General features: G+C 50.7%; 2 protein-coding genes across 2 annotated transcripts in view; both read left to right on the forward strand.

The window, feature by feature from the left end:
- The window catches only part of cdan1 (codanin 1), a 14,659-nt gene extending 4,547 nt beyond the window's left edge, over window positions 1–10,112 (forward strand). Inside the window, exons 8-29 of the mRNA XM_064311088.1 lie at window positions 1–31; window positions 461–550; window positions 654–729; window positions 1,011–1,216; window positions 1,511–1,627; window positions 1,689–1,713; window positions 2,144–2,288; window positions 2,575–2,734; window positions 3,210–3,303; window positions 3,419–3,508; window positions 4,008–4,062; window positions 4,166–4,299; window positions 4,799–4,902; window positions 5,393–5,542; window positions 5,744–5,807; window positions 6,388–6,466; window positions 6,894–7,111; window positions 7,387–7,494; window positions 7,625–7,688; window positions 8,470–8,669; window positions 8,871–8,978; window positions 9,154–10,112. The exon at window positions 1–31 is cut by the window's left edge and continues 79 nt beyond it. Coding sequence (XP_064167158.1) covers window positions 1–31; window positions 461–550; window positions 654–729; window positions 1,011–1,216; window positions 1,511–1,627; window positions 1,689–1,713; window positions 2,144–2,288; window positions 2,575–2,734; window positions 3,210–3,303; window positions 3,419–3,508; window positions 4,008–4,062; window positions 4,166–4,299; window positions 4,799–4,902; window positions 5,393–5,542; window positions 5,744–5,807; window positions 6,388–6,466; window positions 6,894–7,111; window positions 7,387–7,494; window positions 7,625–7,688; window positions 8,470–8,669; window positions 8,871–8,978; window positions 9,154–9,246 — 2,411 coding nt within the window. The 3' untranslated portion in view covers window positions 9,247–10,112. The remainder of the gene's footprint in view (window positions 32–460; window positions 551–653; window positions 730–1,010; window positions 1,217–1,510; window positions 1,628–1,688; window positions 1,714–2,143; window positions 2,289–2,574; window positions 2,735–3,209; window positions 3,304–3,418; window positions 3,509–4,007; window positions 4,063–4,165; window positions 4,300–4,798; window positions 4,903–5,392; window positions 5,543–5,743; window positions 5,808–6,387; window positions 6,467–6,893; window positions 7,112–7,386; window positions 7,495–7,624; window positions 7,689–8,469; window positions 8,670–8,870; window positions 8,979–9,153) is intronic.
- A 296-nt stretch (window positions 10,113–10,408) lies between these two features.
- The window catches only part of stard9 (StAR-related lipid transfer (START) domain containing 9), a 46,960-nt gene continuing 34,093 nt past the window's right edge, over window positions 10,409–23,275 (forward strand). Inside the window, exons 1-3 of the mRNA XM_064307992.1 lie at window positions 10,409–11,067; window positions 16,214–16,283; window positions 19,890–20,006. Coding sequence (XP_064164062.1) covers window positions 11,021–11,067; window positions 16,214–16,283; window positions 19,890–20,006 — 234 coding nt within the window. The 5' untranslated portion in view covers window positions 10,409–11,020. The remainder of the gene's footprint in view (window positions 11,068–16,213; window positions 16,284–19,889; window positions 20,007–23,275) is intronic.

Consider the following 23,275-nt stretch of genomic DNA (forward strand, 5'->3'; position numbering starts at 1 on the left):
ACCGGGCCTTCCACACCTTCAAGAAGCAGAGGTACCACACCCTGGCGCCCTGAACACGATGAACTACCCAGCAGCCCCTGCTGCTGCGGGCTTCATCTAAACTGGCCTTTAAAATGGGGGGGTGGTCAAGCGGGGGACCATTTACTCAATCAAACGAATACTGGCTTGCAGATTCTAAAACATTTTTTGGCTGGACCGCAACAGCGGGGCCAGCCCTATAAACGCGAATGTCTGTGAGTGACTGAGTGACTGAGTGATGAAGTTACACCATTGGTCGGCCGAGTTATGAAGTTACGCCATTGGTCGGCCGGATGAAGCGTGTTAGGTCCAGCCATACACTAGGTTTTGACCTGGTCTTGTTAAAAAAATGTAATTGAAAAAAAAATCTGTTTTGTCGCTTTAAAAAAACGATTGCCATAGTAACGGGTGAGACTGTAAACGGCGCTGCCGTGTGCCGCAGGGACATTTTCTACGAGCTGCTGCGGGAGTGGGAGGACTGCCACCGCGGGCAGGGCTGGGACTTCGAGCGAGCGCTGGGATCCAGGGTCAGGTGAGGCCCCTCCGCCGCGCGCTCCTCTGGAGTTCGCTTTTCCGCCCGTCTTCCTCCTTTCCGGAGCGTGAGCACCATTTTTGTTGTCGCACGCCTGTCTCAGGGGGATGGTGTGTCAGCTGACCGCGGCAGGAAACCACGCCCACTTTGCGCGGCTCTTCCAGAAGCAGCTGGTTCAGGTGAGGAAATTTGGGGTGGGGGGGGTGCTTGTGTTCCTCATGGACAGTTGCACTTGGCGGTGTCCATACACACACAGATACTCGAGACACGCGACAACACAAACGCCCCGAGACACACACATGCCTAACAATCACACAGCCTGAGAAACACTGATGTGCACACGCTTAACCTGAACGACAATGTGAGAAACACACACACACTCAACCGAAGAAATGTACACATGCACACACACATGCGCACACACACCCACGCTCTTTCTCTCTCTCTCGTTCCGGTGCAGATGTGTAAGGGTCCTCAGGTGCTGGGCTCCCCGGGCGACGCCCCGGACCCTGACCTGCTCGGCATGCTGGGAGCGGACAGCCTGGGGCGGCTCAAGCGCCTGCAGGAGCGGCTGATCCAGCCCCAGGGCCTCCTGGGACCCTGCCCCCCTCCCTCCTTCCCCGGGTACCAGGAGTTCTTCAGGGACTTCCTGCAGTCGGCCAGCAGGTGGGGCTGTTGGGCAACACAATTACAGCATTGCCCGTCTGGGGCAAGGAAACAAGAAACACAAAATTCAAAGGTTGCTCCTTTGTGTTAATGAGTAACTTTACTGCTCCACCTGTACCCATTTTCTGAAAGGGCTTACCTGGTGGGGTGTGGGGGAAGGGGGCTAAAATCAAACAAACATTACATTACAAACAGTACAAACATTTGGCTTGGCGAGTCAGTTTCAAATGAACTCCACACTAATCACTATGTCCCTGACCCCCCCTGACCCCCCCCCATGCCCCCCTCTTTCAGCTGCCAGCTGAACCAGCACTTGACGGACAGCCTGTGTCAGCAGCTCCTCCGGCTGGACGAGGAGGACAACCTGGGGCTGGACGCAGCGCAGAGGGAGGGGGAGGGGGCTGGAGGCAGGTGAGGGCAGGCCAGAGAGGGCATGAGCAGCAGGTGAGGGGGCCAGGGGGAGGGAGGGGAGAGGGGATATGGAACAGCAGGAGGAGGCGGTCAGAGGAGGGTAGCACAGTGTAGAACTGCTTACCGAAAGGTCGCAGGTTCGACCGGTAGGACTGCGGTACTTGAGCAAGGTACTTAACCGAATTGCTTCAGATACCAGCGTATAATGGATACAATGTAAGCATGTAGTGGAGTCGCTCTGGATAGAGCGTCTGCTAAATGCTTATGATGTAGTAGGGTAGGGGAGGGTTATGGGAGCAGGTAGGGGGAGCTCAGAGGACGGGACATGAGTGGCAGGTGAGAAGGGGCTCAGGAGGAGGGACATGGCACAGGAAGGACTCAGAAGGGGAGGGGAACATCTGGCAGGTGAGAGTGGGCGGAGCTTGGCGCCCACCTCAGGCTCTTACATTTTGAGTGTTTATTGAAACGTGGGGTGCACCGCGTGCGCTTGTGTTCGCGTCCCTCCCTCAGGACGAGAAGCAGCGGTTCTCCTCCGTGCTCCTCACCGCCCGCCTCCTGGCCAAGTTCCTGGGGTTCATCTCCTTCCTGCCCTACCGCACCTCCGAGCCCCCCACCAGGGAGATCCAGGAGGCCTCCCTCTCCCTCCGCAGCAAGGTGGGGCTGTCTCACCTCAGCTACTGAAATAAGGAATAATGATCTTCTGTTCTTTTATATATACGTAATATTTTATGTCAATATTCTCTTTCCTCTTATTTTGTTGCTGGCCATAGAAGCTCTTTATACTGGAACACGCTACATGAACATGCTTTAAAAGTCATTGGATATCACTAGATGTACTTACACCCCCTGTAGAGTGGAGCTTCATTTTGATTCAATTGAGTTCAGTTTGTAAAGCGCTTTTTACAAAGGCTTCCAAATCAGCTGCTACGTCTGTCTTTGTCCCCCAACAGACCTCCCGTTCTGGACGTGCGGCAGGTCGCTCGCTGTGGCGCGGACGGCCACGTGCGACGTGCCGTGGGTGGTGGAGTTCCTCTCCATGCTGGACTTCAGCGGACCGTTTCTGCTCTGTTACAGAAGGGCCCTGTGCCTGCTGCTGCATCTCTATAGGTATCACACACAGTGTAGCACAGCGCTAATCTCTATAGGTATCACACACAGTGTAGCACAGGGCTAATGTACACATCTCTATAGGTATCACACACAGTGTAGCACAGGGCTAATGTACACATCTCTATAGGTATCACACACAGTGTAGCACAGGGCTAATGTACACATCTCTATAGGTATCACACACAGTGTAGCACAGGGCTAATCTCTATAGGTATCACACACAGTGTAGCACAGGGCTAGTCTCTATAGGTATCACACACAGTGTAGCACAGGGCTAATCTCTATAGGTATCACACACAGTGTAGCACAGAGCTAATGTGCACATCTGAAGCTATCACTCAGATGTTGTGTGTGCTCTCAGTTGATTGGTTTAAATGCTGGGTGTGCTCTCAGCTGATTGGTTGTTGTGGATGCGCATGTGATCATGTTGAGCTGGAGCGATGCCCCGCCCCTGACGCAGTGTGTTCCCCAGGAGGATGGTGCTGACCCGGGACGGGGACAGGGACAGGGACGGGTGCTACCTGAACCAGCTGCTCATCCTGGCCGTCCTGGGCTGGCTCTTCCAGGTGAGGAGCGCATGTGAGGAGGAACCACATAAAACAGCATCTCATTCTTTTATTTCTCTTACAGTCTCTCCCCCCATCCTTACTCTCTCTCTCTCTGTCCCCCATGTTGTGTCAGATTCCTGTGTTTCCAGAGGACCTGTTCTTCAGCAGTGAGGAGGAGGAGGAGACTGAGGTGGTGGAGAAGCTTGCTGTTGCCCAGCGGCTGGTGAGTGAACACATCCTCAGCCCTGACTCTGGGGGACCGCAGCGTTGTGGCTTGTAGACGTGATCGTTCACCCAGGCCTCCCTGGAGCAGGGGAACTCAGCCCTGGACCTGGAGGGTTTCGCTGGTTGTTTCTGTTACTGAGCACTTGAAGCTGCTCACCTCACATGGTTTCCTGTCTGTGCAGTTTAAGGTGGAACGAGGACACGTGGTGTCATTGATGCTAAGCACTATTCAGCTACTTGAGTGCTCATAGCTCCCCCTTGTGGAGAATCTTCTGCCTGCTAAATGTGAGTGACTGAGTGAGGGGGACTGAGTAAGTGAATGAATGAGTGAGGGAGTGGCTGAGTGAGTGAGTGAGTGAGTTACAAGCCAGATCCATGAGGTGCTTCACAGCTATAAAAAAACAATACATGTTGCAGCTCTCCAGGACTAAGCATCATTGCTTTGAAGTGTGGGATGTCTTGTGATTGGTGCTCCTGTCTCCTGGTTTGTTCTGCAGGACTGTCTCCCCCTGGTGGACCAGCAGCTCCTCTACACCTGCTGCCCTTTCCTGAGTGAGTGCGCGCCGCTCACACATGTGGGTTTTTTGGGTTACTGTTCTGCTACCCCTCGCTCTGTACGCTCACTCCTCTCTGCTCCGTCCCTCTCCTCTCCTAGACGAGTTCCGCAAGCTGCTGGCCGCCTTCGTGGCGGGGAGCACGTCCAAGAGCGGGGGCCTCATCCGAAAGATCACCCCCACCTCTGCCGAGCCCCGGGGACCCCCCAGCACCAGATCCCAGCAGAAGCTGCAGGTGTGCGGCAGAGCGGCTGGGTGTGGGGGGATTTGGTTCTCACTGTACTTCTGTCTGCATTGTCTGTGTAGTATTCTGTGGTCTGTCTGTCTATCTGGTGTCTGCTGTGTCGCTATCTGTGTATGTGTCTGTTTAACTGTCTGTCTATCTGCGTATGTTAAAGAAATTGCCTTGCCTGTCTGTCTGTCTGTCTGTCTGTCTGTCTCTGTCTCCATCCGGGTGACTTTCTGTCTATCTGTGTATGTGTCTGTCAGTCTGACTGTCTATCTGTCCACCCATGTTTCTGTCTGTCTGCCTATCTGTGCATGTTTCTGACTGTCTGTCCCTGGCTGTCTGTGTGTGTGTCTGTTTGTCTATCTTTGTGTATGTCTGACTTTCTGTCTGTCTGTCTGTCTCTGTGTGTTTGTCTATCTGTTTATGTGACTGACTGTCTGCCTGTCTGTCTCTGTGTGTTTTCCTGTCTGTTTATGTGACTGTCTGTCTGTCTGTCTCCCTGCAGGTGGAGCTGGAGCAGGCCTTCTTCCACAACCAGCCCCCGTCGCTGCGCCGCACCGTGGAGTTTGTGGCTGAAAGGGTGGCGTCCAACTGTGTCAAACACATCAAGTCAGTCCCAACGCCTCCTGTACTGTGTCTCTGTGTGTGAAAGACCAGGGTCTGTCACAGCTGTGTTTATTTAGGCCTTATCACTGTGAGTGCTGTGTACTCAGCCTTGTGTCTAATGTGGGTGACTCACTTTTTCCTGTGTGTGTGTGTGTGTGTGTGTATGTATGTGCGTGTGTGTGTGTGTATGTATGTATGTGCGTGTGTGTGTGTGTGTGTGTGTGTATGTATGTACGTGCGTGTGTGTATGGGCGTGTGTGTGCATGTGTATGTGTGTGTGCATGTATGTATATATGTGTGTATGTATGTATATGCATGTGTATGTATGTGTGCATGTGTGTGTATGGGCGTGTGTGCATGTGTATATATGTGTGTATGTATATGCGTGTGTATGTGTGTGTGTATGTATGTATATACGTGTGTATGTGTGTGTGTATGTATGTATATGCGTGTGTGTGTATGTGTGTGTGTGTGTGTGTGTATCTGGCGGCAGGGCCACGCTGGTCTCAGAGCTGGTATGCAGTGGAGAGCGCACCCTGCTGGAGAGGCTGGGCTCGGAGGACGCCAGCGCGCCGAAGCTGAACGACTCTCTGTGCGCACAGCTGTGCGACGGAGGCAGGCAGGCGCTGGAGCGCGGCACCAGGTGTGACATCACTGTGACATCACTTTTGATCGCGACGTATGGGTCCAAGTGTTACGGTGGCTCTTAAGTGTTCCATGTTATCCCACGTTGTTTAATGTAATATTTTGATTGGATGGTACACTGCCATGTGACCTTGTATGTGGCTGGCAGACTGCTGCTTGCATGGCAGTGACCCCGCCCCTCTCTGACCTTTGACCTCAGGTTCTGCAGTGAGAAGGGCCCAGAGGCCATCCGCGTGCTGCTGCCTGAGGAGACCTCCCCAGCAGTGAGTCACTCACTGAATCCAGTCCCAGTACATTACATTACAGTGCACTACATTACATAACATTACAGTAGCCTACATGACATTACAGTACATTACATTACATTACAGGTGAATACTCTGATGAATGTGAAGACCTTGGATACTAGTTAGATAAACTAGTTAAGCCTGTTAGGAGAAATACAAGAGGATTACACTATAGCGTGATGTACACATTGTTTGCAGTGCAGAAAATATCAGTATCAGTGTAACAACAAACTTAGAAGTTCAGTCCAATAGAAGTGTACCAGTACAATGCCATTAAAGCCTTAAACACACATGATGAGTTTCCTGAAAACTGTTGATTTCTGACAGTTATTGTATCAGACACGCTTAACGTCTTTGTCTCTGACGCGCTGTGAATTTGCAGACCTCTGCGTGTGTGTTTGTGAGTGATAAATAAAATGACCTCTGCGTGTGTGTTTGTGAGTGATGAATAAAACGACCTCTGCGTGTGTATTTGTGAGCGATAAATAAAACGACCTCTGCGTGTGTATTTGTGTGGTAAATAAGACGTCATTTAAATGTCCTGTGTGTTCTGCAGGTTCTCACCACGTCAGAGGAGATCACCGTGCGCCTGGCCACCGAGAAAGCCTCTGATTGGCTGTCCACCAACATCACAGGTAGCGAAAGGGGCGGGGCGTCCGTCCGGGTATGCTCCCAGCAGCTGGACGTGACAGCGTTGGGGGATAACTGCCGTCTGGTGTTCGTACGTCTTGTTCTGCGATTTGTTCTCAGGTGTAGAACAGTACAGCTTACAATTCAGCTGGAGCTAAAATGTCAGGTTGCTTCAGACTGAGATCACCTATACTGCAATGAAAATGTAGACCCTGTGTTCAGGCGTAAGGCTGATGCACCCGCCCCCTAGTGGCGAACATTGTGCATTTCAACATTGCCGAATGCTGTTTCAAATTATGAAGTGTTCTGCCAAAAACAAACATTGTTTTAACCTTGTGGCTGTGAAGAGACCTCGGATATCAGATATCACAGAGCATAACTGGCCTTGCAGTAATAAAACAGCCTGCCGACCCCCCCTTCCCCCCCCCCCAGCCCTGATTAAGCGGGAGTGGAAGGCTGTGTTTGAGCGTGTGATGAAGACTCTCCCCGCCGCCCCACCCTCCACACCCGGGGAGGGGGAAGGGGTCACGGCGGGGGCAACCAAACCACAGCCCCCGCCCCCTCCCCAGGGAGAGGACGCCAGCGCCCTGTGCCCCAAGGACTGCACCCACAGCGCCCCCCTACCGTCAGACGTCATCATCGAGATCAAGGTGCTGAACCCGCTCACTGCAGTTTGTGGCAATGAGTAGTGTGTGTGTGTGTGTGTGCGTGTGGTGGTGGTGGTGATGATGGTGGTGGCACGTGGTGGTGGTGATGATGATGGTGGCACGTGGTGGTGGTGATGATGGTGGTGGTGGTAGTGGTGGTGATGATGATGATGATAATAATGGTGGTGGTGCAGATGATGGTGGTTGTGAAGATGATGATGGTGGTGGTGGCGATGATGATGATGGTGGTGATGATGGCCATGGTGTGTCTGTTACAGGAGGTTCTGAGCATCACCGTAGGTCCCAGATGTGAGGGGGAGCAGCAGAGTGTTCAGTCCCTAGAGGACCTTGTGCTGAGACTGGGACAGACGCTAAGCTGCAGGAAGGTACGGGACTCAGACACTGTTAACGTGGCCCTTAACCCCCCCCCCCATACTCACAGTGTACAGGCGAGCCCATTGCTGACTGACAGGCCTGGTTTACCCCCCCCCTCACCTCTCTCTCTTCCGCCCACAGTTCCTGTCCCCGATGTCCGAGCAGATGCTGGTGCGCTGCAGTGTTCTGCTGGCCTGCAGTCTGGGTGAGATGGGGGCGGGGCCAGCCTGGCTGGGGGTGGGGCCAGGGGGCGGGGCCAGCCCGGCTGGGGGTGGGGACAGGGGGCGGGGCCAGCCCAGCTGGGGGTGGGGCCAGGGGGCGGGGCCAGCCCGGCTGGGGGGGGGGGGGCGTGGCTGGTTGGTGGGGCGGGACACATTCCTGCTCTGTCCCCGCTCTCGAAGGGTCCCGCGCCTCAGCAGTTTTTTCCATCTGTTTAAAATGAGCGCGAGCGCAGGAGAGAACCGTGAGAGAGTTTAGCCTGGAACCCGAAACGGGGAGATTAGACCCCCGGGGCCAGCTGCAGGCGGGCCAGACTTTGCATTTGTACATAAATTCAGGGGTCTCGGGCTCCGCGAAAATTGTTTTAAGTCCTCGGAGAAAAAATAAATAAAGGAGTAGAGTGTTCAACATAAAACACTTTAATAAAAGGTACTTTGAAGTCCATGAATGTTTTTTTTTTGTTGAGAGATTTTGATGATTGTTTTTTTATTTTTTATTTTGCTAAGCTCTGCAGGTCCACGCTGCATGTAAAGTGTACCCTTAGAAACTGATATGCCTGGGATAGAATTAATTTTCAGGATGATTGATGGCATCTCTACACGAGCTATCGTAGTTTTACGGGCGGTCGTGGAAATGGAATCTTGAAGGCCTTCCTTTGGTGTCGGAGGCAGAGTGTGAGATCTGTATCCTGCGGGTGGGTTAATGGATTTATCTGCAGAGTGTCGATGGTTCAGAAGACTGAGACTTTGTGTCTGTTGTGGGCGCAGTGTCTGGAGAGTTGTCCCTGACCCCGCCAGTAGAGGGCGCTGCTGCGGATGACTCCAGAACAGGGCGGGGCTGTCCCACCAGGGCCCTTCTGGAACAGCTGGTTCAGCTGTGGGGGCGAGAGCCGTGTCCCCCAGCACCTCTGCACCTGCTGTTCAGCCACACGTCACTGGCTGCCGTCCTCAGTGCTAGCACCACACTGGTGAGTCACATGACCTGACACATAAACCATGCCAGGCCTGTATGAGATCAAGTAGGTACCTCGCATTGGGATTACAGGATATGCAATCCAGTACACATGAGTGTGTGTGTGTGTATCCACGTGCTAACAAAGCTGTAAATTGGATTTTAACATATTTTAAATGTTAACTTAATTTGGCACTTGTCCTCTCTCTTCCTGCAGTGGCAGAACTTCCTCTTCCTGGTCCGGCAGCTGTTGCAGAAGGGGCTGCTACGAGAGGAGGATGTGCTAGCTCATCGCAGCAGCCTGTCTAAGCTGACCTGGCCAACAGTAAGTGGAGCACAAACACACACGTTTGCGATATACGCATTATACACAAATCACTGCATTATGAAAAAAAAACTGAATATCTGTGAACAAAACTGTTGAATTGAACTTTCTGTTTCTGTTTGATGTCAAACCTGTAAGGTGCTTGTTTATCTGGCCTACACTCCCTGTCTTTCAGGACTCCATGGAGAGAATTCAGGAGTTGTCCTCGGTTCTGTCTCAGCCCCTCCCCTCTCCTGCTCACAGAGACACTCTGCAGAGCTCGGAGTGACCAGCAGGGGGAGTACGCCGACAGGGAGCAAGCAGTGCCCCTGCTCTGACAGCTTGACTGCAGAGGGAACACCTATGCTCTAAGACAGAGGTGCCGAACTCCAGTCCTGGAGGGTCACAGTGTCTGCTGGGTTTCAGTGTTTCAGCACAAGTGATTCATTTAAGTCACTGATTGGCTAAAGAGTCCACAGACCTTGTTCTCGAGGCCTTCGGTGGCTGCTGGTTGAAAGGAAACCACAAATACCTGCAGACACTGCGGCCCTCCAGGACTGGAGTTTGACACCCCTGCCCTGCTCTAAGAGGTGTACATATCCAACTGTGACCCTCTTGCAGGTGTTGTTTTGAAGTCTGAGCGTTGTTTTGACCTGTGCCACAGGTGTGTCCACCTCTAGTCCTTCATTCTTGGCAAGCATTTGGAGGTCTTCCTCACTTTACAATGAAGGCCCTGGACTCAAATTCCGGTATACAGGATTAGCACTTCAGAGTTGCCTGGGTGGGCCATGCACTGCTAATGAAATCAGAAATTAACCCAGATAAGGACTTAACAGATTGATGTGAGACGATGAAAAAAGAAATATGCACATTTCCACTAAACACAAGTTGTAGGGCTGAACACATTATGTTGTCTTATTTATTGTTTGGAGAATCTATGGGACCGCTTTTAAAATTGTGTTTCTTCAGTTGCTTAGCGATTGTCAGTCTTGGTTTTGTACTGAATGCCTTGTCGATATGCATATCCCATGAATGCTTTTTAAATGCATTTGTGATGGACATTTGTAGTTCATATTGGACCTGTAATTTGAGTACCACTTTTAAACTTTTTTTCCCTATACTGTGATGAATAAATAATAAAGATATTTTAGACTACTTGAAAGGTAATTCTTTCATTTTTACAATACCGTTGCATCCACTAACATTTTCTCAGTTGTTGTCACCACTTAACGAGAATGCCTTTGTGATATATATTTAAAACAAACAGACAGTCTGTAGAAGCTATTCGAATGCAAATACGATTCGATTTATAAAAGGGTTACATGTAATAAATAAACGAAAATACAGTCAGCGTGTAGATTAAATAAAGTATTCGATGTCTTGTATTATGTGACCTCGCTTATGTTACGTTCTTGAAACATAAACGGTCGGATATTTTGCTGTCAAATCTAGCTGATCTGTATGCACTCAAACCAGCAGACTTCGTTACGGATTTGTTTATCCCACAAAATCTCTTCTCTCGAAGCTTATCGGACCTTCATGCGTGGAAGTCGTATTGTAATTAGGCAGGAAAACACATTTTCCCAGGGGAATCCAACGCTGGAGTTGGAACCGCCGTTATTCGCGATCAAAGGCTCGTATCTGTCTAATTTGGATGAATTTGCCTTCACTAATTTACCTAGTCTAACGTAGCTAGTTGGCTCACTGCTTCACACAAAATCAGACTCAGCTGCAGCGAAGTGACGGCACGGCATACACACTGAGCCCCGCCTCACGCCGTGAGCCCCCAGACGCCGACCGGGCAGGAAGTTTAGTGTGTGTCTCACACACGGCATCAGACGACCGAACAGACTTCACTGAGAAAAATGGCATGAGATAGGGGGGCAGAGGTGTCCTTTTGCCCCCGTTTGTCTCTGCCTAGTCTAACTTGCTTAGCTAGTTAGCGGTTTTGATGCATTCGCGAAACCTGTAACTTATAGCTAAGTTAGCTTGCCATTTCGAGTTAACCTCGGCGAGTCCTCCAATACACCAAACGAAAATCTGACAAAGTCGCCAAGGGAAATATGGCAAACGTGAAAGTCGCGATTCGAGTTCGACCACTCAGTGCTAGGTAAGTGGAAATAAAGTTGCTTAAACTATGATACATTTTAATTAACGTTGTTTCGCTGGAAGATGTCACATGTAGCAAGCTGGCTAGTTAGTCAGACTTGCTGTAAAATTGCCAACTGTCCATAGCCCGCGCCTTCTCTGCTGCCAACAACTGTCGCTAGCTAGGGACACATCTCCTGGAGCAGCATTAGCTATCTAGCTAATATGACGGATAGCGTTTTGCTTTGGCAGGTAGATAGCTAGTATACTCTTAGGTTGCCCGTTGTCTTGCAGGGCAAGCGGCTGGAAAATGTATTCAGCTACTTGCTAATAGTTGGTTATTATTCACATATCTAAAAGTTGTTCAAGTTAAACAATGTACCATTTCAGCGAATCTGTGGTTGGTCGAGTCTGTGAATAACGTTAACTGGGTGTACAGTAAAATTTGGAATCAAAACAATCATTTAGTTGACGTTTGATATGTTTCCTCTTCCATGGTTTGATCACGTCCACTACAAACGATTGTAGTTTCAGTTATATCAGGACCAAGGCGCTTTCTTGAGCTCTAAATTTTGTTTTTAGTGCTCAACAGCTTGTCAAAAAATGCTGTCCAACTTGATCATCACAGCTGTTGAGTAACTGGTACTAACGAGTTTTAGCAGCCTCGGGATGTTGGAAAAGGGTTCGCTATATTAAAGATGTCTATGTGACTAAGGCAAGTTTCAAATAAACACGAATTAACAATCTAGACTGCTTTCCGAGAGACCAATCAACAGCAGCGCTAGGAATGGAAAACCGAATGAGCGCTGTCAACACTTTGCCCTGTTCCCTCACGCGCGTAATAATAACCGCTAGGACTCCTAGTAGGAGTAGGCTACTCTATTATGGCTAATCCGTATTCAAGACATTAACATAAGATAGTAAATGGACTTAGACATCTGACTGACTGATGTATTGTCTGTCGGCGAGAACACCTACTGAGGACCATCCGACGAAGTCCCGACTCCCACGGGCTTCGATCAGGGAGAAACATCCTTTTGTCTTATTTATTAATTAATCGTTATTGATATTCTGACTGTATTGCTATCAGATACGTGTCCACCAATTCTAAACCCCCTTTTAAATATCAGTTATTGCAGCTGCCAGCATGATCGGTCATCCATTTAAGGGTGACAATTTTTAGTTAATGGCAAAAGTCAAGTGCATGTTTTGTTTCAGTAAATTAACATGATCTCCTAAGTCGGCTCTTTGAAGTCATCAATAGACACAAAGGCTTGTGAGTGTACTGAGGTGGTACAACTGTCAGAACACTGCTCTAATTTAGTGTTTGGATAATAGAAATTTGTTTGCAATATTTAGGCTTAGTGTTTCCCCCTTTTCGGTTTCTGTCTAACTCTTTAGTAGCCATTTAATGGCCAGTAAATCTCAGCCTTGTGCATATACTCTGACTGTTATTCAGCCAGCCACCCATTAATGCAGCAAGACCTCAATTCCCTTTCAGTTCTGTTTTTACATTAAAATAAAAAGTGATCCTGGGCTGGCTGGATATTATTGTTCGGACAGGAAAACAAGGCCGTTCCCACCCTCCTAGATCCCCCACTGCCTACCCCCGACCCAAGAAAGAAAGTAGAAAAAAAACTCCCTGCCCCACCTACCAACATTAGCCAAAATTGAAACGGCATGTTGAGTTAAATTCTCGGGGGGTGAAGGGGGGAGGAGCCGGCTGGTAGAGAGGGGATGTTAAAAATGAACTGCCGCATTGTTAGAACTTCAGGCCCCTGTTTGTTTGTGTCCCCATAACTCCACGTCCATCGTCCTTGTTCTTCCAGCAAAAAAGCATCCGATATGTTTTGCATAACAAAGGCCTTGGTTCACTATGGCTTACTGTTACTGTTATGTAGATTCATGCTTGTTACCTCTCTCTCTCTCTCTCTCTCTCTCTCTTCCTCTCCCTCTCTCTGTGCAAACACATCCTGGCCATTGTGGTCATTCCCTGTTTTGCTGAGATAATCCTGTGGATGGCCGTGTCACTTGCATGCACTGTCATTTTGCATGCTGTATTTAAAAGCATGACAGAGCGAAAGAGTGTGCGATTACTGGGGGGTCAGTACTGTGCACCGTCCTTCTGACCCACAGGCAGCGTGGGATCTGTAGTCCTCTATGTAAGGAATACGGATAACACACATCTGGACACACATCCAGGGTCGAGGTTTCACAAGATAAAGTATTAATCATGGAGGTTGTTACCATTAAGACTGCATGAGGTGGTTCCACTTCTTCTACTTTTCTTTAGACAAGAAGTGTACGGGTGGGATAGAGAAAGAAAAGGCTTTCGAGTGATGTCGCTGAAGTTCGCCTCAGCGCAAGCTGAGTTCAGCTTTGAAAGGCAGATCTTTGTCTGAAAGCAGTACCGTGTGAGAATGCACACCGGTGCCAGTACCTGGGACTGCCTGCCTTTCCATCTCGAAAAACACTGCGCGGAGTTGCTTTGATTCGGCTTGGCCTACCCGTGCGTGCTCAGATTTGTGGTATTGCTCACTCCGCTAGTGTTGTGCGAGAGTTGGTGTTTGGGGACTAATTGCCTGTTTGCTTTTGGCGGTAGGTGGACAGTGAAAGGGTTTTCCCAACTTAAACTGACGTGCCCAAAGAAATCGGAACTTCCCTTTGAACTCGTGCTGCTATTCTTCTGTTGTTTATACAGTGAGTCATGGTGTGGTGTAGGTCTGCAGGATCTTGGACCGTAAGGAGAGGGAACTCCTCAGTTACACAGCTCGAGCGGTGTTCCTTCTGTCATTTTCCTTCTCTTGGTTTGGCCCCACAGCACAGAAATTAGAATTCATTTAATATCAATCTCAAGTTGTCGATTTGGCTTATTTGTGAATTATTTCTATGTGTGCAGTTGTGCACAGACAGAACTGTGGGGGATTAATTTCACATGTGTTCGTGTTAATTCGTGTTAATTTCACATGTGAAGAAGTAAAATGAATTATTATTATTATTTTTTTTTACAATTAATATAGGCCTTACATTTCTAGTAGCTTATTATTGTATTATTTTGGGAGGGACCTCAATTAATTAGAAATTTTATGGGCTTTAAATTATTCCACACATAAAAGGAAGGGGGGGAAGCTAAACGTTTGCAGAAAAGTACGTTTGTTTCCACTGCAGGATATAAATATTTCCTGAGGTTTACGCCATTTAAGTGGAGCGTGGGGGTGGGGCAGAAACCCACATGGGGAGGCGCTGGGAGGCTGGGAGACTGGGGGGGGGGGGTGTGGAACCTCGCTCTGGTTTCTGTTCCAGAGGCGCTGTAATACCCAGAGTCGCAGCAGGCTCTTCATCCCTCCTCGTCCCTCCTCGTCCTCCTCCTCCTCCTCCTCATTCTCAGCAGTGAGCAGTGCTGAGCGGGTTTCCATCATGGCCGCCGTGCGAGCCTGCCTTGGATTTCACTCTGTTGCATCAGAGAGGCTGGAATCTGCAGCTGGAGTTCATGGCTGGCTTCCCTTGCTCCCCCACACACACACACACACTCTCACATAACAAACACACACTCACTCTCATAACACACACACACACTCACATAACAAACACACACTCACTCTCATAACCCACACACACACTCACACTCACTCACATAACACACACACACACACACACACTCACATAACAACACAACTCACTCTATCACTCCACCACACCTACACTCATCTCACACTAACACACACACACACACACACAATCACACACAAACATACTGTGCTGTCACTGACTTGTGAGCTGTGAGATCTGTTGTGCTGTAAGACTGCATTTTATACTGCCGGCTATGCGTATGCCTTCAATCTTACAAATTGGCCAAGAAGCAGCAAAAGTGTTGTTTTTGACTGTCAGGCTGCTGAGAAATTGACTCTATTAACAGAATTATTGCACCCTAGCACATGACAGGCAATCCTTATATAATTATCTCAGTGGCATTTGGGTAAATGGACAGTAGCGGAGACTCTCTCTGTAGTCCTTTGTTCATTTGGACACAGGGCACCGCATCTCATGCCCCTCTGCAATCACATGCCCATGATGCCTCTTCCCCTCCCTGACCTTTGACCCTCTGATATCCCAGCACATCCATATTTAATGGGCGGAGCGAGGCTGCTGGCTACGTGCTGAAGGCTGTGTTCGTTATGCCCAAACGCAGAGACTCGTGGCTCCTGCTCTCTCTTCGAGCTGAAGAGCAGTGTGTGTGTGTGTGTGTGTGTGTGTGTGTGTGTGTGTGTGTGTGTGTGTGTGTGTGTGTGTGTGTGTGTGTGTGTGTGTGTGTGTGTGTGAGTGTGTGTGAGTGTGTGTGTGTGTGTGTGTGTGTGTGTGTGTGTGTGTGTGTGTGTGTGTGTGTGATCTCTCTGTTGGTTTGAGTGTGCTGTGCTGACAGGGCAGGATCTATGTTCTGTGACAGAGTGCATGTGTTGTGTAACAGACCGATGCTCAAACCCCTGTGGGTAGATACTGCTAAAGGGGGTCCCCACGGAGTGCCTGAGGTATCCATGGCGACCTGCACAGTGCGATCTGCCGTGGAGGGGATGCCTGCGTTGCGTTTGTCCCTCAGTGTTGAGAGCAGCGTTCAGCTAGCATCGGGCTAACGGTGGGCTCGATGTGCAGTGTCACACGCAGACCCGGAAGAGATCGAGATTTTAGGACATACGCGTGTGTTCAGGATCAGGATGTGTGTGTGTGCGTGAAATTAAACCAGTGCTGCCCAGCCTTGTTCCTGGGGATCTGCTGTCCTGTAGGTTTTTGTTTCAACCCTAATTTGGCACACCTGATTCTACTAATTAGCAGCTCAAAGAGATTAAATGTGGTGTGCACCCTCAAACTTAAAAAACTGAAAACTTTGTTGATCAGTGATAATGGATTATAATTTAACCCACTTGTATTAATGAAATAATTTTTTTATCTGAAAGTCAAAAATATATCAATTATGAATAACAGAAATACAAATAATGTATTTTGAAAAACGGAAAATCTTTTAAGAGAGAGTTTCCCACAGACCCCCACTTGAGCCGATCTGTGCTGTGTGTTAGTCTGTCCCGCCTGTAAGAGGGTGTTTTTAAAGGGAGGGTTTTTGTGCTCAGTGTGTGTGGGTACTGCACTGTGCTGACGTGTGTGCGCTCTCTCCACAGGGAGAGCAAAGATGGCGGCCGGATAGCCGTGCAGGTGGAGGACAAGGTGGTGAGGATCAGGAACATGAAGGTGAGTGAAGTCCATGGCAGGGATCACCTCTGATTTAACCCCCAGGGTGTGACTGCCGGTGCTAATGCGGTATGCTGTCATTTTCTACTTATGAGGCTAATGCTGTGATTATACAGTCAATACTTATGCTCACTCATTCTTTTTGAACAGGGCACCTGTATTTTGCATGCTATCCATTAACCCTTTGAAGTCAGTGTTCTAGAATTTCACTGCTTTCAAATAATATTGTTATATCAGAATCAGAATGTTCAGGTAAGAACATTATAGTCACGCATCGTGTGTACTTTAAGTGGGGGCAGTGGTGAAACCCTCAAGATACAACCCAGAATCTTTCTGGTTGCTAGCGCTGTTTACTCTTCACTGTAGAGTACCCCAGTTAAAGCAGTAGTGGCCGATAGAATTTATAAGTGTGGTCTGTTCAGACATCAGAGAGGTCTGCACACACAAATCTAGGATATCTTCGGTGAAGTAGAGGGACCAGGGACCGGGGGGGTGGTGGAGGCGGGCGGGGCTGGGGATGGATGAGGGCATCTGAGCTGCAGGATGTTTACAGTGAGGGTCGGCCACTTCCTGCACAGTTACCCTGCTGTTTATTATAAGTGCGCAGATCCCTAACATACACACACACACACGCGTGCGCGCGCACACGCACGCATGCCCATGCACACACACTCTCACACACACACACACACACACACACATATGCACACACACACTCACACACACACACACACACACACACATATGCACACTCACACACACACACACACACACACACATATGCACACTCACACTCACACACACATATGCACACACACACACAAACTGCAGCCATTTGGGTTCAGTCTCAGCACCATCCCATTTTATACAGCAGACAGTGGATCAGGATGATGCATTCTGCTGCTTCCCCGGGACGTCCCAGCACAGCCACAGACTCTCCAAAAAGCCCTGGTGCCGTTAACACGCCTCTCATCTGTCCCGAGTCAGAAAGGGTGTTTATGCTCCACTGAGCGAGGGTGTTTGGGTTCTGCCCAAAATCCCAGCTATTCTGAGAATTTCCTCTCCACCTTAGAGCGGGGCAGGCAGTGAGAACCTGCTTTTCTGGGATTTGGGGGAGTTTCACACCCCTCAGTGCTGACGGGGGGGGGGTGAGGCAGTTGGGGGGGGGGGGTTCACTCTCAGGATAACGGAGAAGGGGCTAAATGCACCGCTGTGAGCGGCAGGTTCACAGGCCCAGTCGGGCTCTGGGCTCTGGGCTTAGTGCAGCAGCTGAGCCCTTTCATTCTGCTGGATTCAGCAGCGTTTGGGTTCCGACATCCATACCACACAGAAACCAGAGAGGGGCGGGGTTTAGCCAGGGGGCGGAGCTGCATGTGTGTGGGTTCCGAGATCCATACTGCACAGAAACCAGAGAGGGGCGGGGTTTAGCCAGGGGGCGGAGCTGCATGTGTGTGGGTTCTGAGATCCATATGGCACAGAAACCAGAGAGGGGCGGGGTTTAGTCAAGGGGGCGGAGCCACAGGTGCTGTCCCGCTGCGGGGAGATGATAAAGGTGATGAGCACCAGCTGGGATGAAGGCTGAGTGGCCCAGGCCTGGCCAGTATGGGAGAGGAACATGTTTTTGGAAAGTGGGTCAGTGGGGCGATGGGAGGGGGGGCGTCTACAGCAGCCCTGGGATGGGGGGATGAGGTTAGAGGTGAAAGAGGGAGGAAGTGCAGCAGATGAAGGAATGCAGCGGGAGATGGGGCCATGCTGATACTGTTTATAGTTTGTTTTCCTTTAGTTCTGGTTCCTAGTTTGTTTTGCTAAGGTTTATTTTTGCACTGATGCTGTTGCTACTTTTGGCTGTTCTTGCCTTGTTATTGTGCAGATATGCCAGCACACACTGTAAGCACAAGGACTTTTCTTCATCGCAGTGTAATGTGGTATAATGGTTAGAGAACTGGATTTTATAACTCAGAGGCTGCAGGTTCAAATCCCAGGTGAGGTTCTGAACCTTAACCTGGTCCAGTAAACACCTGGCTGTGTAAATGGGTAAAGCATGTGAAACTGTGTAAGTGACTCTGTAACACTGCACACAGGGACCACATTTCTGCTGTGATTCTCTTCAGCTTGCGGCTGTGTGGCTAAGAAGCTAATTAAAACCAGGGACACAAGTTGTGTTGTGATGGGCTCAATGTAACTATAGTGACAGAGAAGTAGTGGCTGAGAAGGAGAGAGAGAGAGAGAGACAGAGTGGGGGAGAAAAATAAACTGAGAGAGGAGGAGAGAGACGGGGAGAGAGAGAGAGATACAAAGAGAGAGGGGGAGAGACAGAGTGGGGGAGTGACAGAGAGAGACATGAGAAGAGAGAGACGGAGAGAGAGATACAGAGAGAGGGGGGGAGAGACAGAGAGAGAGAGGGGGAGAGAGACATGCAGAGAGAGAGAAAGAGAGAGAGGGGGAGAGAGACATGCAGAGAGAGAGGGGGAGAGAGATACAGAGAGATTGAGAGGCTTGGCTCAGGCCTGATGTGGTCAGACCTCCCCTCACGCTGCAGATCTCAGTCTAAGCCTCTGATTCCAGGCCGACGCTCGGTGTGAAAACAGGGCTGCAGGCTGTAGGCCTGAGCTTTGTGTCCAGCCAATGGGCTGTGAGTAATGAGCTCCCAGGTGTCAGTGAGACTGCATCAGCTCACCCACAATGCAGGCTGTGAGTCTCATGCTGCTCTGACTGCCGATAACCAGTCTCATGACCATCATCTACCCACAACGCACTGGGTCTCAGCGTGACTGTACCAGCTTACCCACAACACACTGGACTTTAACCCAACTAGGCCCCAGGGTGAGGTCCTCCTGGTGGCCTTGTTTAGGGCACTGGCCCTAGGGCAGGTGAGCTGCTCCTTCCAAACCTGGCTCCCTCTCCCCTGTACCCCCGTACCCCCGTAACCTGCTGTCTTTCTGCCTAAAGCCCTCTGGGAAAGCAGCCTGAACTCCGGAGGACCGCAAACGTGGACCCGAGCATCGCAACGGCAGCGTTGCCACGTAAACAGGGCTGTTGCCGGGAGCGACCGCTCACCGTGCCCGGGCGTGCCGGTGCTTGTTTCGCACTGGCCACGTCAGCGTCGCTCGTGTGGCTCTGATAAGGGCTGATGGGAACCTGAGGGGTCGTGCCGCAGCGCGGTTGAGTTTATTACCGTACCGCTTTATTGGCTGACTCACGCTCGCCGTTGTGTTCGGTTCAGTTGGGGGTCACACCTTGTTAGCGCGCAGTTTCTCCCAACCGTGATAACAAATCGTGAACACGCCGTCGTGTTTGTTTCATGTGATATTTTGGATGTGAAATATGATGAAATTTTGGTCTTGTGTAGTTCCAAATCTTTCATAATGCTGTGCCTTCAAAGCTTTCAACCCAGAACTGTCCCGTTAGTAAGAATAATTAACTGTTCCGATGGTTTGATACCATTGCATGTGACACACTTGCCCATCCAATGGGATGTGTCCCTGCAGAGGTTGCTGGTCACATGACCAGACTGAACCCAGGCCTGAAAACGGCCCGTTTTTAACTCTTTGTTGTCCGAGTCTCGGCTTCTGACTCCTGTCTTTCCGTCCCTCTGTCCTCCCGCAGCTGGACGGACGTCTGGACGGCCATGCGGACTCCAGGGAGAGGCTGATGGAGTTCGGGTTCGACTACTGCTACTGGTCCGTGGACCCTGAGGCCTCCCACTACGCGTCCCAGGAGGAGGTGAGCCCGTCTCCCAGCATGCACTGCTCTGTGTGGGGGGGGGCCTGATCTCTCCACGGGCCACTCGCTTCCCGCATAATTAGTGGTGGCGTTCTAGAAAGGAATCTGGAAATTCCGCCACCCCGCCCAAATGTGGCGAACGGAGCCATTTTGTTTACAGCCAGCATCGCCCGCGGCGTTTCTCTGGAAGCCTCGTGTCCTCGGCGTCGGCCTCCGTCCGATAAGATCTCTCGGCGCTCCTGCGCTGCAGGGCGCGCTCCTTCCTGTGGCGTGACGAGGGGGACGCGCTCGCCAACCGGTTCACCCCCGCCGCCCGCCCGCCCCCCGCTCTGGAGGAGCAGAACGAGCCGGGGGACGGGGGGGCGCGGTCAGCTGCTGATCAGAACCAGCCCTCCCTGGCTGTGTCTTAGTTTACCGAATTACCGCGGTGCAGTCCCTGCTTTTCCCGCTCTGCCTGGGGGGCGGGGGGGGGGGTTAGACCGGATCCAGGGGTTGGCAGAGAGCTCTGGCACCGCTTCGCAAAACTCCCAAGGTGCACGGAGGAGCCAGCGACAGCACCGGGGATAAAAACCCGCTGGGAGTTCAAGGACAGAAACCGATCTTTCGCTGTCAAAGTCAGTGCCATTCAGCTTGTAGCCTTCATCAGAGTTTCACCAACCAATGGGAAAAGGCCATAGGCAAACACATTCTGGAACAATGTATTAGTCAGAGGTTGTAGAAGAATGCGCAAGTCAGAGGACCTAGAAGAGTGTGTACAGCAGAGATTCTACATGCCCCCCTGTCGACGGGACGTCCCAGCCGGACCCCTCCCTCTGTGTAGCGCGGGAGCGGAGGGGTCCCACGCACAGACCGAAATCTGCAGGACAGCACTTTTCTCCCCTCCCCGTTCTGCCCAGTCACTCCGCCACTGCCGCCGCCGCCGCCCTGCCAGTGACATTCCCGACGCGGGCCCCGAACTCCCGCAGGGGGCACGGAGAAGAATCGGGCCACTGTTCCCCCCTGGCTGGGCACCCCATCCCCACGGCAACCGCGCAGCGTCCAGCGGTGGGCGGGAGGCTGGCACTCAGTCGCGCCGCCGAGCTTTCGGACCGGCCTTCCAGAACCCCTCTCACCCCTCTCACCCCTCTCACCCGTTTCACAAAGAGCGAATCCGCCGTGACTCTTCAAAACTTCTGCGGAACGGCTCAGCTCCCCTCTCACTTCCTGGCGTGGGAGGGGCCTATCAGCACCAAATGTGCTCATGGATTATTGATGTAGTTTATCCAGTTTTCTGCTAGTGCCTTGTGCCACTGCAATTCTAACCATTATTTAGTTTGTTTAACTGACTTGAGTTTGCACCAATTCTTGAGGTTGAGATTGTGGAGTGTTTCAGGCCTTGTAAGTGAAAATGGAGCGACATAGCTCAGGGGGTAAGACTGATTGTCTGGCAGTCGGAGGGTTGCCGGTTCGATCCCCACCCTGGGCGTGTCGAAGTGTCCCTGAGCAAGACACCTAACCCCTAACCCCTAACTGCTCTGGTGAATGAGAGGCATCAATTGTAAAGCGCTTTGGATAAAAGCGCTATATAAATGCAGTCCATTTACCATTTACCAAAATGATTTCTCTCCAGAGCATCTTACGTGCTCCAGTCGGGCATCGGAAACACCAGCAGATAACAGATAACAGAAAACAGAGCTCTCTGTTGGTACATCATGCTGCTGGCGGGGTATCTTCAGTCTGCTGTTGGCTGCAGCTCTCTGCTTGTGAAACCCAACACCGCGCTGGAACTGGCAAACGTGTGGAATGTACCAACAGAGAGCTTTCTGTTTTCTGTTATCTGTTGGTGTTTCCTGTGGTACCACAACAACAACAACAACAAAAAAACAGCGGGAAAGGCTTGGAACGGACGAGACGAGAAAAAGACGTAACTGCGAACGCTCGCTGGACAGAAGAGGAAGACCGTGAATTTATTGAGCTGCGGCGAGGGCAGGAGGGTTTATTTAGTCTGTCCGTTACAGACGGAGGAAACTCGATAAGAGGACGGCCGTACGACGGGCAGGTTGATGGGAACAGTCAGTGCTTTGTGTGTGCTGTAGTTACAGTGAGCACTTTACAGCCTTTTAACCTCACTCAACCACAACAGCCACTCTCTGGCTCTGAAATCACTGCCTGGAGTGGCAGTTCATGTGTACACATAACAGAACACACACATACACACACACACATACTGGCACACACACATACACACACACACGCGCGCTCATACACATATACACACACGCGCACACACACACACACACACACACGCTCATACACATACACACACACACATACTCACACGCGCACACATACACACACACACGCGCGCTCATACACATATACACACGCACACACACACACACACACGCTCATACACATACACACACACATACTGGCACACACACGCACACACACCACACACACATACTGGCACACACACACACACACACACACACACACACATACTGGCACACACACACACACACACACAGCTTATCTGTGGTGTAAGCTCTGTCTCCTGTGCTTCTGGTGTAATGCAGTCCTGTTTGTTATGGTTACGATTTGTTGAAGTACTGTTCAGGCTCATTGTGTATGTGTGTTTTTTATAAGCCTAATCTCAGCCTGGCTCCTCTCACAAAATTCTCAGAAAAAGGGAAAAAAAAAGCAGAACGAAGTCATGTTAATTCCCCGGGTCTGCCTTGTTTATACGTGGACGGTGATTTTTGGAATATGAAACCGGTTCTGGTTTTGTGACCGAAGGGGGTCCATTTTGGAGAGCGCTGGAATCCTGGGGCAGTGCTTGATGTGGGAGCAGAGCAGGCCCCGCCCCTCTAAGTGTGATTGACAGGTCAGCTGCCCAGACTGGGTTTCCTGCTGACTCCTGAGGGATCCAGAGTGTCTCAGCACCAGGGCGGGGGGCCAGGGGTGGGCGGGGGGGGATAGTGCATGGCTGCGCTCTCCGTGTTACGGTAGGCCCCCATGTTTTCGTCTGATAGCTGGATCAGATGGGCGTTCCTTTATGTGGGAATGAGAACGAGATGGTGGGTTTCCCGAGAGGGAGAGAGAGAGAGAGAGCGTGTGTTTGTATATATATATGTGTTTCCGCGTAAATGTGTGTGCGTGTGTGTGCGTGCGTGTGTGTGTGCGTGCGTGAATGTGTGCGTGTATATGTAAATGTGTGCATGCGTGTGTGTGCGCTGGTGTGTTTCATGTGCATTCCAGTGCAGGCTGGCCAGTGAGCTGTGTTGTGT

The sequence above is a fragment of the Anguilla rostrata genome, chromosome 1 (assembly GCF_018555375.3).
Source record: "Anguilla rostrata isolate EN2019 chromosome 1, ASM1855537v3, whole genome shotgun sequence".
NCBI lineage: Eukaryota > Metazoa > Chordata > Actinopteri > Anguilliformes > Anguillidae > Anguilla > Anguilla rostrata.